Below are 14,723 nucleotides of genomic sequence, written 5' to 3'. Positions count from 1 at the left end.
ATCATCTACGGTTAAGTTTAATAAAAGCAAAAGGCCAATTTTAACACATCAAACACAGCGTCACACAAGAGCCTCCTGGCAGCTGGCAGTCACAGCTTGAGGCAGGCTCATACCATCCTAAGTGACAGCACTGGCTCTCAGTCCCAGGAAAAGGATACCATGAAGCACACTTCTTGAATGATGGCTCTGTTCTTTTCCTCTTCATTGGACAGTAACCTCTGTATCAGGAAATTGCACAGAAAGATTAGAGACAGTCACCTTTCCACTGTACATAGTGCCTTATCTCAGACAGAAACACCCAAGAGAAATGATGAGAAAGTACAACCTATGCCCTCTGTTTTCACATCTGACCTGTGCAAAAAAGGAGGTTAGAGACCCTTAAAAGATCCTTATCATCCAAGGACACAAGAAAAACAAAAATAGGAACCTTTCCTCTAGACAGGCCAGAATAAAATAAGACAAACAAGATACACAAGAGGAGACACTCTGCAGAGATGCAAGCATATTCTATGGACACCAAAACCAGGCCTTCACAGTCCACTCTTGAGTGCAGGGCTACCCGAATGCCCAGCATGGCAACTACCTTCAGCAAGTGGAGTGTTCTGACATGTCTCAGGCAAAACCAGAGCCACTCAGCCCAGCACCAGGTGGAACAGACCCCTCCCACCATGATCCCTGCTTACAGATAAGCTGTGCACATATATGCTTTTATGAGTGGCTTTTAAACTCCTCATATTCGTCAAGCCCTTATTTTGACACATGGAGGCCAAGCGGCTATGATCCCACCATGAAGTCACCCTCACTCTTCTCTCCAGGCAGTTGGCAGGCAGGGCCCAAGGGAGTCTATAACCCAGAGCTGTAGACCAGGCTCCAAGGGGTGCCCTGAGAACACAGCATCTAAAACTGCTGCCATCAGAAGAAACAAACAGAAAAAGTACATAAGAACTGAAGAAAAGGAACAAGCTAAACAACAGGGACACATCTCTGAAAACACTGCCACTCATAGGTTTCCTTTACAATACACTGAAAATGATATCAGAATGTCAAATTGTTGTTACCTTTAATGCGTACTCTCTGCCACTTCCCAGGTCTTGAGCTTCATAAACAAATGCAAACCCTCCTGAAAATCAAAAATACTTATTAGTCCAGTGCTATAGTTTACTTAACATATGAAGCTTAAAAAGCATCTTTACCAAGTAAAATGCAAACCTGACTTGTGGCTGTGGCCAGCAATTTGTTTTCCACAAAAAATAGCAGCCCTCCTCCAGGCACAGTGGTTCACGCCCATAATCCCAGCACCCTGGGAGGCCAAGGCCGGAGGATCACTTGAGCCCAGGAGTTTACCAACCTAGGCAACACAATGAGACCTTGTCTCTACTTGTCTCTACAAAAAAAATGTAAAAATTAGCTGAGCGTGGTGGTGTGCACCTGTAGTCCCAGCTACTTGGAGGACTAAAGTGGAAGGATTGCCTGAGCCCAGGAGGTCAAGGCTATAGTAGTCGTGATTATGCCACTGCATTCCAGCCTACAACGGAGTGAGACCCTGACTCAAAAAAACAAAACAAAACAAAAAAAATAAAGCCCCAAATTGTACACCACTGTCTTGTACATGTTCTGCTTCAGAGACAGGAAGAAAATAAACCTAAGAACAGATTAACGAAGGGGAAAAAATAGAGAAAATTAGCAAAGCCAAAAACAGTTTTCTGAAAATAATTAAAACAGTATATGCTAGATGGGCTGATCAAAGTAAGGAGAAAGACTGACATAGAGGATAAATTACCAATATCTAGAATAAGAAAGGTGACCTCATTACCCTAATGTCCACAAGTGAGAAAACATTAATAGTAAAGATTAACATCACTCATGAATATAGACCAAAGAATTCTTTTTTTTTTTTTTTTTTTGAGTCAGGGTCTCACTTTGTGGCCCAGGTTAGAGTACAATCATGGCTCACCCACAGCCTCAACCTCCTGGGCTCAGGTGATCCTCCCACCTCAGCCTTCCAAGTTAGCTGAGACTACAGGTATGTGTCACCACACCCTGCTAATTTTTTAAATATTTTGTAGAAACCCATCTCACTATGTTGTCTGGGCTGGTCTCCAACTCCTGGACTCAAGCAATCTTCCCACCTCAGCCTCCCAAAGTGCTGGCATTATAGACATAAGCCACCATGCCCAGCTGACCAAAGAATCCTTAATAAATTATTCTTTTTTTTTTTTTTTGAGTTGGAATCTCACTCTGTCGCCCAGACTGGAGTGCAGTGGCCGCTCCCAGCCACCGCAGCCTCGACCTGCTGGGCTCCGGTGATCCTTCTGTCTCAGCCTTCAGAGTAGCCAGAATTACAGGCACGTGCTACCATGCCCGGCTGATTTTTTTTGATTTATTGTAGAGATGAGGTCTCGCCAAGTTGCCCAGGCGCATCTCGAACCCGCAGGCTCAGGCAATCCACTCACCTCAGCCTCCCAAAGGCACGGGATTACAGGCTGAGTCACCAAGCCCGGCTTAAATGATTAATTCTAATAAGATAAAACATAAGCCAGACGTAGTGGCTCACGTCTGTAATCCCAGCCAGCACTTTGGAAGGCTGAGATGAGAGAATTGCCTGAGCCCATGGGTTAGAGACCAGCCTGGGCAACATGGTAAGACCTCACCTCCACGATAAATCAAAAAATTAGCTGGGTGTGGCAGTGCATGCCTGTGGTTCCAGCTACTTGGAAGGCTGAGGCAGAAGGATTGCCTAAGCCTAGCAGGTCGAGGCTGCAGTGGCTGTGAGCATACCACTGCACTCCAGCGTGGGTGACAGTGAGACTCCAACTCAAAAAAAAGGGGGGCTAAAACATAAGCAAATCAAACCAACAATATAAAAAATATTTTTGCGTAATGACCAAGCATAGTTGGTTTAGTACTGAAAGTCTATTTAATTGTATTGTTTTTAGGTCTAATTTGCTTAGGTTTCTCTTAGCTTCCTACAGTGGGAAACTGCATCATGAAATTTAAAACTCTCAGCAAACTAGAAAAAGAAACCTTCTCCCCCTGATAAAAGTCATCTAAGAGAGGTCAACAGCAACGTTATACTTAATGGTGAAACACCGAGTGCATCCCTCTAAGATTGTTCTCACACTGACATTCAATGTCGTATGGGAAGTTCTAGACAGTGCAATCAGGCAAGAAGAAATATAAGGCATCCAGATTAATAAGGAAGAAGAAAACTTATTTTTATTTGAAGACATCATGATCATCTACATAGAAAATATGGTGAAATCTACAAAAGAAAAGCTACTGTAACTAACAAATGAGTTCTGGAAAGTTGTAGCATATAAGAGCAATACATAAAAGTCAATTGTGTTTCTATGTACTTTAGGTTTGGCGAAGATTTCTTGATATAAGCACAAAAACATGATTAATAAAAGAAAAAAATGAGCCAGGCGCAGAGGCTCACGCCTATAAATCAGCACTTTGGGAGACTGAGGGTTGCCTGAGCCCACGGGTTCAAGACCAGCCTGGGCAACTTGATGAGACCTCATCACTACAGTAAATCAAAAAGTTAGCAGGACATGGTGGCACATGCCTGTAGCTCCAGCTACTTGGAAGCCTGAGGTGGAAGGATCACCTGAGCCCAGCAGGTCGAGGCTACGGTGGCCATGAGCATGCCACTGCACTCCAGCCTGGGTGACAGAGTGAGACTCCAACTCAAAAAAGAAAAGAAAAAAATAGTAAATGGAATTCATTAAAAAAATAATTTCTGAGCCGGGCTTGGTAGTTCAACCTGTAATCTCGTGCTTTGGGAGGCTTAGGTGAATGGACTGCCTGAGTCTGCAGGTTCGAGACCCGCCTGGGCAACTTGGTGACACCTCATCTCTACAATAAATCAAAAATTAGCCGGGTGTGCTGGCGCGTGCCTGTAGTCCCAGCTACTTGGAAGGCTGAGGCGGAAGGATCGCCGGAGCCCAGCAGGTTGAGGCTGCGGTGGCCGGGAGCGGCCACTGCACTCCAGTCTGGGTGACAGAGTGAGACTCCAACTCAAAAAAAAAAAAAATAATTTCTGCTTTTTATTTTACTTTAAGAGATAAGGTCTCACTCTATCATACGGCTGAAGCACAGTGGTACAATCATGACTCACTGCCACCTTTAACTCCTAGGCTCAAGTGATCCTCCCTCCCCAGCCTCCTGGGTATCTGGGACTACAGGCATGTGGCACCACGCCTGGCTAATTTTTTTTTTTGTAGAGACAAGGACTCACTATGTTGCCCAGGCTGGTCTCGAATTTCTGGCCTCAAGTGACCACCCTGCTTTGGCCTCCCAAAGCACTGGGATTGCAAGTGTGAGCCAATGCATCCAGACAAGCTTTTCTACTTTCTGAAATACTCTGGTCAGAGGATGTGAAGACAAGACACTAAAAAGGTTTTACAAATATTATATCTAATAAAGGACTTCTATCCAGAAAATATAAAGAAAACTCAAAATTCAGTAACAACAAAATTGTAATGGGCAAAAAATAGGAAAAGATACATCACCAAAGACATACTGGTGGCAAGCACACAACGTGACCTATCATCAACCACTACAAAAATGCAAATTTAAACCACAAAGATACTACTCAGCACCTATTAGAATACATAAAATTTTAAAAGCTGCCCAAAGTGTTGCTTGGGATGTTTAGTAACTGGAGTGCTTGCACACTACTCTTAGAAATGTTAAATGGTACCACCACTTTGGAACACATTTTGGCAATCCCTTAAAAAGTTAAATATATGCCAGGCGCAGTGGCTCAGCAGGTTGAGGCTGCAGTGGCCTTGAGCGTGCTATTGCATTCCAGCCTGGGCAACACCAAGACTCTTACTCAAAAAAAAAAAAAAAAAAAAAAAGTTAAATATAGTATACATCAGCTATACAGCCTTGACATCGCATTACTGAGTATTTACCCAAGAAAAATGAAGACACAAATCCATATAAAAGCTTGTACACAAATCTCTATGGCAGTGCCATTTGTAATAGTCTAAAGGTAAGCACGATCTAAGTATCCATCAACAGGTGAATGGATAACAAGCCATTCATACCTGGAACACTACTCAACAGTAAGGACAAAAGTATTGTTACACACAATAACATTGGTGACTCAAAATAATTATGCTGATTAAAGTAGCTAGGCAAAAAGAGAGTACACATATATGGTTTTATGTACAGAAAACTTTAGAAAATGCAAACTAATCTATTGTAACAGATAGCAGGTCAGTGGTTGCGGTGGGGGGACAGAGAACATGGAAGCAAAAGAAAAAAAAGGGTTACAAAGGAGAAAGAGAAAAATTATGGAGCTGGTAGATATATTCACTATCTTAACTATAGTGATAGTTACATAGTGTGTATAAATATATATGTGTGAAAACACTTTAAATGTGTGCGGTTTGTATATCTGTTCAAAATGGAGCTGTCCAAAATTTAAATAATACGTGTACCTATACTCTCAGCTACTTGGAAGACTGAGGCAGAAGGATCACCTGAGCCCAGGAGGTTAAGGCTGTGGTGAGCAGTGATCATGCCACTGCACTCCAGCATGGGCAGCAGAGCAAGACCGTGACTTAAAAAAAAAAAAAAAAATTAAATAATAAATAAATTTGTGGAGAAAAACACAGATGAAAGAAGTAAATTGAAACCTATGAAATACAAAATAGAAATAGAAAACAACAGTCTGCTGCCAAACTATCAAACATTTAAAGAAGAAATCACAACAATCTTATATAAGCTCCTTCATAAGATAGAGGAAGAGAAGAGTTCCCAGTCCATTTTTTGAGATCAGCATAACCTTAACCAAGAAGGGTATAAAGACAAATTGTAGAACATTATCACTCGTTAGCATAGACACAAAAGAAATCCTCAAGAAAATACTCCCAAATCAATTCTGGCAAAACATAATAAGGATAAAACATCATGACCAAGTGGGATTCATCCTAGGAAAGCAAGGTTGGTTCAACATTTTAAAAACCAATCACTGTAGTATACAACATTAACAGAACAGGGAACAATGGATCAATTAAAAAATTTTTTTTTTTACTCAAGTCTATATGCATGAAAGAAAATGGGTTATAAGCACATCATTAGCCATTAGGGAAATGCAAATTAAAACTGCAACTAGGTATCACTACATACATATCAGAATGATCACAATAAAAAATGACACCACCAAATGCTGGTGAGGAAAAAGAGAAACAGGGTTGCTCATTGTTATGGACTGTACTGTGCCTCCCCCCCCAATATGTATACTAAAGCCCTAACCCCTAATATGACTGCATTTGGAGATAGGGCTTTTAAGAAGGTAATTAGCCAGGCTCGGTGGCTCAGCCTGTAATCCCACGCCTTGGAAGGCTGAGGTGAGTGGACTGCCTGAGCCCATGGGTTCGAGACCTGCCTGGGCAACTTGGCGAGACCTCATCTCTACAATAAATAAAAAATTAGCCGGGTGTGGTAGCGCGCGCCTGTAGTTCCAGCTACTTGGAAGGCTGAGGTGGAAGGATCACCGGAGCCCAGCAGGTTGAGGCTGTGGTGGCCGGGAGAGGCCACTGCACTCCAGTCTGAGTGACAGAGTGAGACTCCAACTCAAAAACAAAACAAAACAAAACAAGAAGGTAATTAGGATAAATAAAGGTCATAAGGGTGGGAACCTACTCCAATGGGACTGATGCCCTTTTAAGATAAATACACACTAGAGATATATATCCTCTCTCTCAGGTGAAGAGTTTGATGTCATTATCATCAGAGAAATGCAAATTAAACCATAATGAGATACCACTGCATACCCATGAGAATGGACAGACACTAAAAAACACTGGTGAGGATGTGGAGACAAGAACGCTCACATGTGACTACCAGAATGTGAAATGGCACAGCTATGGTAGAACAAGATCTGGTGGTTTAATATAAAGCTAAACCTACATTCAACCCATAAATCAGCAATCTGACTCCTGGGTATTTTACTCAAGAGAAAGGAAAACACAGGTTCACCAAAAGCTTGTTTAAAAAAAAATTCTTGATGATTTTTCTCATAATAGCCCACAATGGAAATGATCCAAATATCCACCATCAAGTGAGCAAATAACCAAACCATGACGCAGCCACACAAATGGACTCCAACTCAGCAATAACGGGAGTAAACATCCGATATACACACGAGTGAACTTCAAAACATGACAATAAGAAATGCCAGCCAGAAAAAGCATGCAGAGCAGGACTCCACCTGTGCAATGGTCCAGAAGATGTGAACCTACCCATGGAGAAAGGAAAGGAGGCACACATGGCTGCCAGCAGGCTAGGGGAGGGGTCCGGGGTGACTTGACAGCTCTCCATCAACAGTTGGTTAGCTACACAGGTAGATGCATTTGTCTGGGTACTTAAATTCTATATGTTTCAGTGTATGTCAATTATTGCCACTCAACTGGAAGTTTTTTTTTAATTAAAAGAAAAACAGGCACAGGATATGAACGGACAATTCCAGAAGAGGAAAGCTGAACGGCTAATAAATATTACCGAAAAACTCATCAGAAAAATGCAAATCAAAACTACATACCACTTTTTGCCTATTCCAAAATGCTGAAACAAAACAAACCCCAGAGGACAGTCTGAAGATGTAGGGAGACCAGAGTCCAGAGCCCTACACAGCCTAGAGGCCCTGCATGCAGAGCCAGGTAACTCCCATCCGCAGCACACAAGGGTCCTAGATGCTGGGCTGGGACATGGCTCACAAAGACAGGCTGTCAGATGCACAGGTGCAGTAGGGAATGGGCTATAGTAATCAGACAGCAAGGGGCAGCCCAGAGACCAGATCTTAATATTTTTTATACACTCATCATGTTTTTGAGAAAAGGACACTTTTATGAAATAAAATACTATTTATCAACACTTTAAATATACACATAATCTACTATGCTAAGAATGAATGTTTGTGTCCCTTCTAAAATTCTTATGTTCGATCTCAACCCTCAAGGTGATAGCTTTAGGAAGTGGGGCCTTTGGAAAGTGATGAGGTCATAGGGATGGAGCTCAGGAATGAGATTTGTGCCCTTAGAAAGAAGGTCCCTTCTACCATGTGAGAACACAGTCTTACCATCTATAAACCAGAAAGGGGCCCTCACCAGACGCCGAACCTGCCATGCCTTATCTTGAACTTCCATCCTCCAGAACTGAAACTTAGGTGTCTGTTGTTTATAAGCTACCAAGTGCATGATATTTTGTTATGGTAGCCCAAGTGACACAGGGACACGTGTCCATGCAGAGACCATGAACAGGAGGAGATTCAGCAGGAGGAATGGAGCACAACCTCACCCTGACAGGGAGCTCCCTTTATGTGAACCCTCCCATGGGGTCCTCCCCTGAGAGTGACTTCCCCATGTGTCTGCAGACAGAAACCACAGAAGGAACCTGCTGATTTCTACTAAATACACAGAGTCAACTGCAGCAGGAATGGTAGCCCTTCAGTGTTCCAACAGCCTCTGCTATCTTTATTTACCCAACATACCCCTGCAGGAAACAGGTCTGGATAAGAGTGCAGACAGCATGCCCTAAGGACGCTGAGGTGCCTAGCCAGCCCTCTCATGGGTTCCCATTCCCCAACCACCATTCACCAACTACCAATCTCCCAAAACTTAGTATTCTTACCTGTAAAATGAGAATAATTATAGTACTTGATTTCTAGGGCTAACATCGGTATTCCACAATCCACATAAAGCACTAGGGACTGAGCTCAGCAAATAGTAAGAGCCCTATACATGCTGTGGTGGCAGCTATTACCATTATTTCACACTTGGTGTCACCAGAGTAGATGAAGGAAGTGAAGTGGGGTAGTGAGGAGCAGTGCTCAGAGAGAGGGCAATTACTAAGTTACAGGGCATGGCCACAGGCCCCAAAGACCGTAGCTATTGGTGCCCTGTGGTGTCTGGAGAAGAGAAAGCATCGCTGGTCGTCCGCCCTGGCTGAGAACAGCCCCTAGGTCCAGGGACAGGTGTGAAGAACCAAAGATGACAAAACCACCAGGATTGACAAAATGCCCTAAAGACATGGGGCCCAGAGCTCCGGTGCTGCTTCCTCTGTGGGAAGAGGGATGCACCACAAGGTCAGCACACCACAACCACCTAGTAGCCTAATCAGATCAGTCTAAAGTATACTCTGTGATACCTCAGAGGAGATCCGGGTGCAACCTGGAGCCTCTCCTTCCATCAAGCCCACCTCAGGAGTTTCTGAGACTTGCAGCCAAGAGTCTTGACTGTACCACACATTCTGCAACTGTTAGCTAACATCAAATCTTTCCAGTGCCCTCACTCCTCTACACAAGTAAAGGGAGGAACTCTTCAAAAGTAATGTCTAGGAGGCGGATGGGTAGAGAGCCAGGACCGCAACCAAGGGCACTGGGTGTGTGTGAGCCGTGCCCTCGCCTTTCTCGGGCCAAGCTTGACTGCCAAGAAGGCAGACTCTTGAGTTGGGGCCACACTGAGCTGACAGAAGGCCCTGCCATGCTACCCATACACACCAGGGCTTCCGGTAAACGGCTGCTGACTGACATTATGTGTAATTGCAACCAAGTACACAAGACTAGTACCACCAAAATTGCAAGACAGTTGTGTGATGTTGTTTGATTTCTGCCTCAATTTACCTTACCAACAGTAAGCCACAGAGAGTTCAAATTAGCCACACCGGAGAGGTGGATAGGCCCTGCAAGGACACAGAGGTGATCTATTTCAGAAGCAGCACCATGCAGAATTCAAAAAAAGAACAGAATGCATTCTAGAATACATTTCCACTGGGCATCTCTGATATTGTTGGTATTCCTCATCATTTGCTTTAAAACAAACAAAAAAGACTCAGAACACATTTTGAGAAGATTAGAGTGCATCTGACTCCACGGCTCTACCCCACAACCCATTTCATACTACAAATTCAATTCCCAAAAGCTAGGAAAACCGTTCTTTCCTAACTCATATGACAGCAAAACTTGGTCTATCACAAACCCACTTGGGATAAAAACCTGACATGAACTGACATGGGGCTAATTACAGACTTTAATTGTCCCACAGTGAGAATATGTGTTCATTTAACTACAGCTACAGTAGCGTGCTCGATTACAGAATCCTTTCCCAACCCCTCTGAGAGTATCCCATGATATACAGGATATATGCTGCATTATCTTTCTGAAGCCTGAAAATTCCGGACATTGTGAACACGTATACCCAAGGGCTTCAGATCATGGGCCCTCCCCATATTTATACAAGACAGACTGAATTCCCACAGCCTATGGTCTAAGGTTGCTGTCCAGGCAAAACATATTTAAGGATGTTTATATACAATACTCAATACAGGTTTCTTACCCTTTTTCAGTTCAGAAACAGGCTTCAAAATACTTAAGGCTGCAAGCCACCTATTAAGTTTAAGAGGAGGAAGTCTACGGCTCATGAGTGCCCTGGTTATTTTTTACCACCGGACTTGCCTAGAGAGCAAAGGGAAACAAGTTCCTTCTCACAGTCACAGCATTTGCCCACACTTCCTGGCCCAACTTCCTGGTATCAAGTGACATGGTGAGTTTCTTTCTTTATCCTTTTTTACCTGAACCTTTCTCTCCTGCCAACCCAGACCACCTCCCATCTGCACTTCCTCTCAGGACCCCAGGAAGGGTGCATTCTCCATCCCTCCCACCCAGGCATGTAATCATCTGCTTGGCCCCTCTGGAGGTCATAATTCTGTCCCCAAGGATTTGTCCTGACTCTGCCTTATCTCTCAGCCATTTGAATATGTATCTTAAGTTCCAGAAACCAGGTCCTATGCACTATGGGTTTTTTAAAGAATGAAGAAAACTGCCTGGTATTTTCAGGATAAATGAGTCGATTTGGGGGAACTTTCCTCCTTCTAACAGATGTAAGAGGAGTATCACACTTCAGCCCCCACCTCAAAAGGAGAAGCCCCTAAGGTTTTCTCATCAAGTCACACCCAAAATCTGTTGGACCACAAAAGAGACAAAATGTGATAGTGCTACACAGAATGTGCCCTCAGGCCTTCTGGAATAGATAGAATTTGGGGCCAGGTTCCTGCCTGGCCATAAGGGTGACTACCTTATCAGGCCAGCCCTCCATTCCTGAGAGCTAGCACAGACCTGGAGAGGATGGGGCTTTACCATCGTTCCACCCCCTCCCCATGCCAAGGCAGCAGAATCCAGTCATGTTTCAGCAGAGCGCCAAAGTCAACTGTTTAGTCAGTGAAACACAACACAACCCCGGGCACCACAGGACAGAAGATGTAAGAAAACCCAGAAGACAGAACAGGCCCCACTGACACTGATGATGAGTTCTGTGACGCAGAGAGAGGACACTCAGGAAGCTAGAGACAGCCCGAGGAAACAAAGCTGACAAAAGACTGACTCGAGAATATGTGGGCTCAGTGACTTGCCCGCCCTGTAAGCTCTACACATATCACAACTATTGGCTCGGCTTCCAGTAACACACGTGGAATCACAAACAAGTAGATGACCAAAGGAAGATCTGTCTACCCTTCACCAACCCCTAAGTAGGGCACGAACACAACAACCTGTGCCACCACCAGCTGAGTTCCCTAGAATCCAGGAGAGCCGGCCTGACGTCCAAAAGTTCAGTCCTGCTCCCTCCAGCACAAAGCAAGATACGAAGTCAAGAGCTATGGTTCACACCCACCTCACTGACTCCAGCCTTCTGGCCCCTCCCTCAGGCTCAACTGTGGCCTCACCCAAGCTACCAGCCTGCCACCATCCCCCGCCTGCTGTCACATCTTCTCCGACCCTGAGGAGGTCCCTCCAGCCCCGCGGCTCCTTCTGTGACTTCCTCGCCCCAGCCGGACCAACTCCGACGGCAAGAAAGTACCCAACTCAGACTCACCCTCGGCAATCACCTCCCCAAGCCCTGACCTGTGCCCCCGGAGGCGACCCTTCCCCGGCCAGACCCTGATTCACACACCCTGCAGTGACCCTCGGGCCCGGCTCAGTCTCATGCTCCTGGCGGTGACCCTCTCCGCCTGGCCCTGACCCACGCCCCAGGATCCTGACCGACGACCCCCGCGGTGACCCTCCCGTAGGTCTGACCCTGCCCCCAGAGGTGACCCCATCCAGACCCCGACTCCCGCCCCCGGAGCTGACTCTGCCCTGGCCTGGACCTGCCCCCGGAGATGACCCTCCACCCCCGGCTGACTCTGACCCGGCGACGGCCCCCAAGACCGGCCGCATGCCGCCGACCCAGGCCTCACCCTCGGCCAGGACCCGCCGCACCCGCAGCCGCAGCTCGCCCAGCTCCACCGTCTGCCCCACGAAGTCGCTCTGGTCGCGGCCCGCAGCGCCGCCCAGGGAGCCAGGGCCCGCCAGGAAGTCAAGCGCCGACTGCAGCAGCGACATGGCGGCGGCTCCGCACCCGCGACAGCCGGAGCGGCGGGGCTCAGTCTCCCGCTCCGTCCGGGTCTGCTCAGCAACCGCCGGCGCGGAGGTTCTCCATCTTCCGCCCCGACGCCGTGACGTACCGCGCGAGGACGCATCGCGACGGACGGCGCCGCGGCCCCGCCCCCGCCGGCTGCGCGCCAGGCCGGAAGAGCGCCCGGGGTTCACTTCCGCCGCGCGGGCGGGGCGCGCAGGCGTAGAGGAGTCGGTGCGGGTGGCGTGTGCGCCGTGTTACCGGTCTCGTGACGAACTTCTGGCCTGGGAGCTCTCGGGGCGTGGTTGACGGGAGCGGAGGCCCGCGAAAGAGTGGCCGCGGCGATTCCCACCCAGGTAGTCAAGCCCCAGCACGGCTCCCAGCCGCTCCCATTTTGCTTGTCTCTGCTCGGCTTTGTGTACGCGCTTCGCCATCCCCAGGGTGGAGTTCGTCTTCCTCTTGCTGATGACTCCGCGCTCGCGAGTGGGTTCAGCGGGCTTGGGAGCGAGTGAGTTAGTGGACGTTAGGCACTCAATAAATGTCTGGCTTTTGCCTCGTAGAGATGGGGATCTCCTGTGATAGTTAGTGAATGAGACTGATAGCACTGTTGATAGTTCTAGCTTCCTTGCCATCCCACCCCTCACTCCCAGGGCACTGGACCATAGTCTAGGCTGGGGCAGTGACCGACAACAGGAGCCACGGGCTGGGCAATCTTCATTCTGAGAGGCCCCCGGAACCCCCCAGGTTCACTCGTACTCTGACGTTTTCCAAGATGAAAGCAGGTCCTCTTGGACCAGCTGAAAGGGTTCACAATGCCCGGTGGTTTGGGGTTGAAAAGGTGGCTTTCCTTATAATGAAGAGATGACCCGCAGACATGCATTTTTATGTTTTGGTCCACACAGTGTGAAAGGGAATTAGTTGCTACTATTTAAAGACTGAAAAGTGTAAGCTTTAAAAACCTAGATTACGCCTGTAATCCCAGCACTTTGAGAAACCGAGACTGGACGGATTGCTTGAGGTTGAGACCACCTGGGCCACATAGCGAGACCTCATCTCTACAAAAGAATAAAAAAATTACCCAAGCGTGGCGGCTCGTGCTCCTAGACCCAGCTACTCGGGGAGGCTGAGGAGGAAGGATTGCCTGAGCCCAGGAGGTCGAGGCTGGAGTGAGAAGAGTAACAAATAAATAAACAAACTTTTCTACCTTCTATAGAAAAATCAGATCTGGACCCAGTATTGGACCCAGGATCTCATGTTGCCAGTCATTTAGAGCAGCCTCCCTTAGGTAAGACAACCATTCTCCTGGCAAAGTTGGCTCTTTGTGTTACCTGCCCTGTTCCTATAGTCATTTGAGGTTGTAACCCTTATATTGAGTATTTGTTCACAAACTCAGAAATGAATTCTAAGGCTCAAATCAGCATCTGAACTCTCCCAGAATTTAAAGCTATTAAAAATATTTTTTGAGACAGCCTAACCACCTGTTATCTTTATAATTAAAAGGTAGCAGGCTCAATTCTTTGGATCACTTAATTCTAGTTATGGAATCAAGTGTTGCATGATTTTAGAATCACAATAAAGCCAAATGAGATCTTTGTACTCATTTTTGAAAAAGATAATGATAGCAATAGCTTTTTTTTTTTTTTTTTGAGTTGGAGTCTCACTCTGTTGCCCAAACTGGAGTGCAGTGGCACACTCCCGGCCACCGCAGCCTCAACCTGCTGGGCTCTGCCGATCCTTCCACTTCAACCTTCCAAGTAGTTGGAAGTATAAGCACGCGCTACCATGCCTGGCTAATTTTTAATTTATTGTAAAGACAAAGTCTCGTCAAGTTGTCCAGGTGGGTCTCAAACCCACAGGCACAGGCAATCCACTCGCCTTGGCCTCCCAAAGTGCTGGGATTATAGGCTGAACTACCAAGCCCGGCCACCAATAGCTTAATTTATGTGTTTGTTTGCTTACAACATCCTTTTATATAATATGTTTGTTTTTCCTTTTTAGACAGTCTCACTCTGTCACCTAGGCTGGTGTGCAGTGGCACGTCCATATCTCACTGTAGCCTCAACCTCCTGGGCTTCGGCAATCCTCCTACCTCAGCCTCCCAAATAGTTGGGACTACAGTCACATGCCACTGCACTGGGCTAATTTTTGTATTATTTTAAAATATGAGGTCTTGCTATGTTTCCCAGGCTGGTCTCAAACTCTTGGTCTCAAGGAGTCCTTCCACCTCAGCCTCCCAGAACACTAGGATTACAGGTGTGAACCACCATACCCAGCCTATAATGGTTCATAATTCCAACAGTTAATGACCCTAAAAGATCT

The 14,723-nt window shown here is 46.3% G+C and overlaps 1 protein-coding gene across 2 annotated transcripts in view; it reads right to left on the bottom strand.

Annotated features, from left to right (window-relative positions):
- The window catches only part of GAK (cyclin G associated kinase), a 66,304-nt gene extending 53,753 nt beyond the window's left edge, over window positions 1-12,551 (bottom strand). Inside the window, exons 1-3 of one of the 2 annotated variants that reach the window (XM_008064002.1) lie at window positions 12,247-12,551; window positions 1,059-1,120; window positions 159-218 (exon numbers count right to left, since the gene is read on the bottom strand). In XM_008064002.1, coding sequence (XP_008062193.1) covers window positions 159-218; window positions 1,059-1,120; window positions 12,247-12,391 — 267 coding nt within the window. In that variant the 5' untranslated portion in view covers window positions 12,392-12,551. The remainder of the gene's footprint in view (window positions 1-158; window positions 219-1,058; window positions 1,121-12,246) is intronic. The other variant, XM_021715520.1, reaches the window with a different exon arrangement.
- Between the last annotated feature and the right edge of the window lie 2,172 nt (window positions 12,552-14,723).

The sequence above is a fragment of the Carlito syrichta genome, unplaced genomic scaffold, assembly GCF_000164805.1.
Source record: "Carlito syrichta isolate Samal-C Ts95f unplaced genomic scaffold, Tarsius_syrichta-2.0.1 Scaffold307178, whole genome shotgun sequence".
In the NCBI taxonomy this organism is placed as follows: Eukaryota; Metazoa; Chordata; class Mammalia; order Primates; family Tarsiidae; genus Carlito; species Carlito syrichta.
Note: the sequence above shows the minus strand (reverse complement) of the source record. Positions and strands in the feature narration are given on the sequence as shown.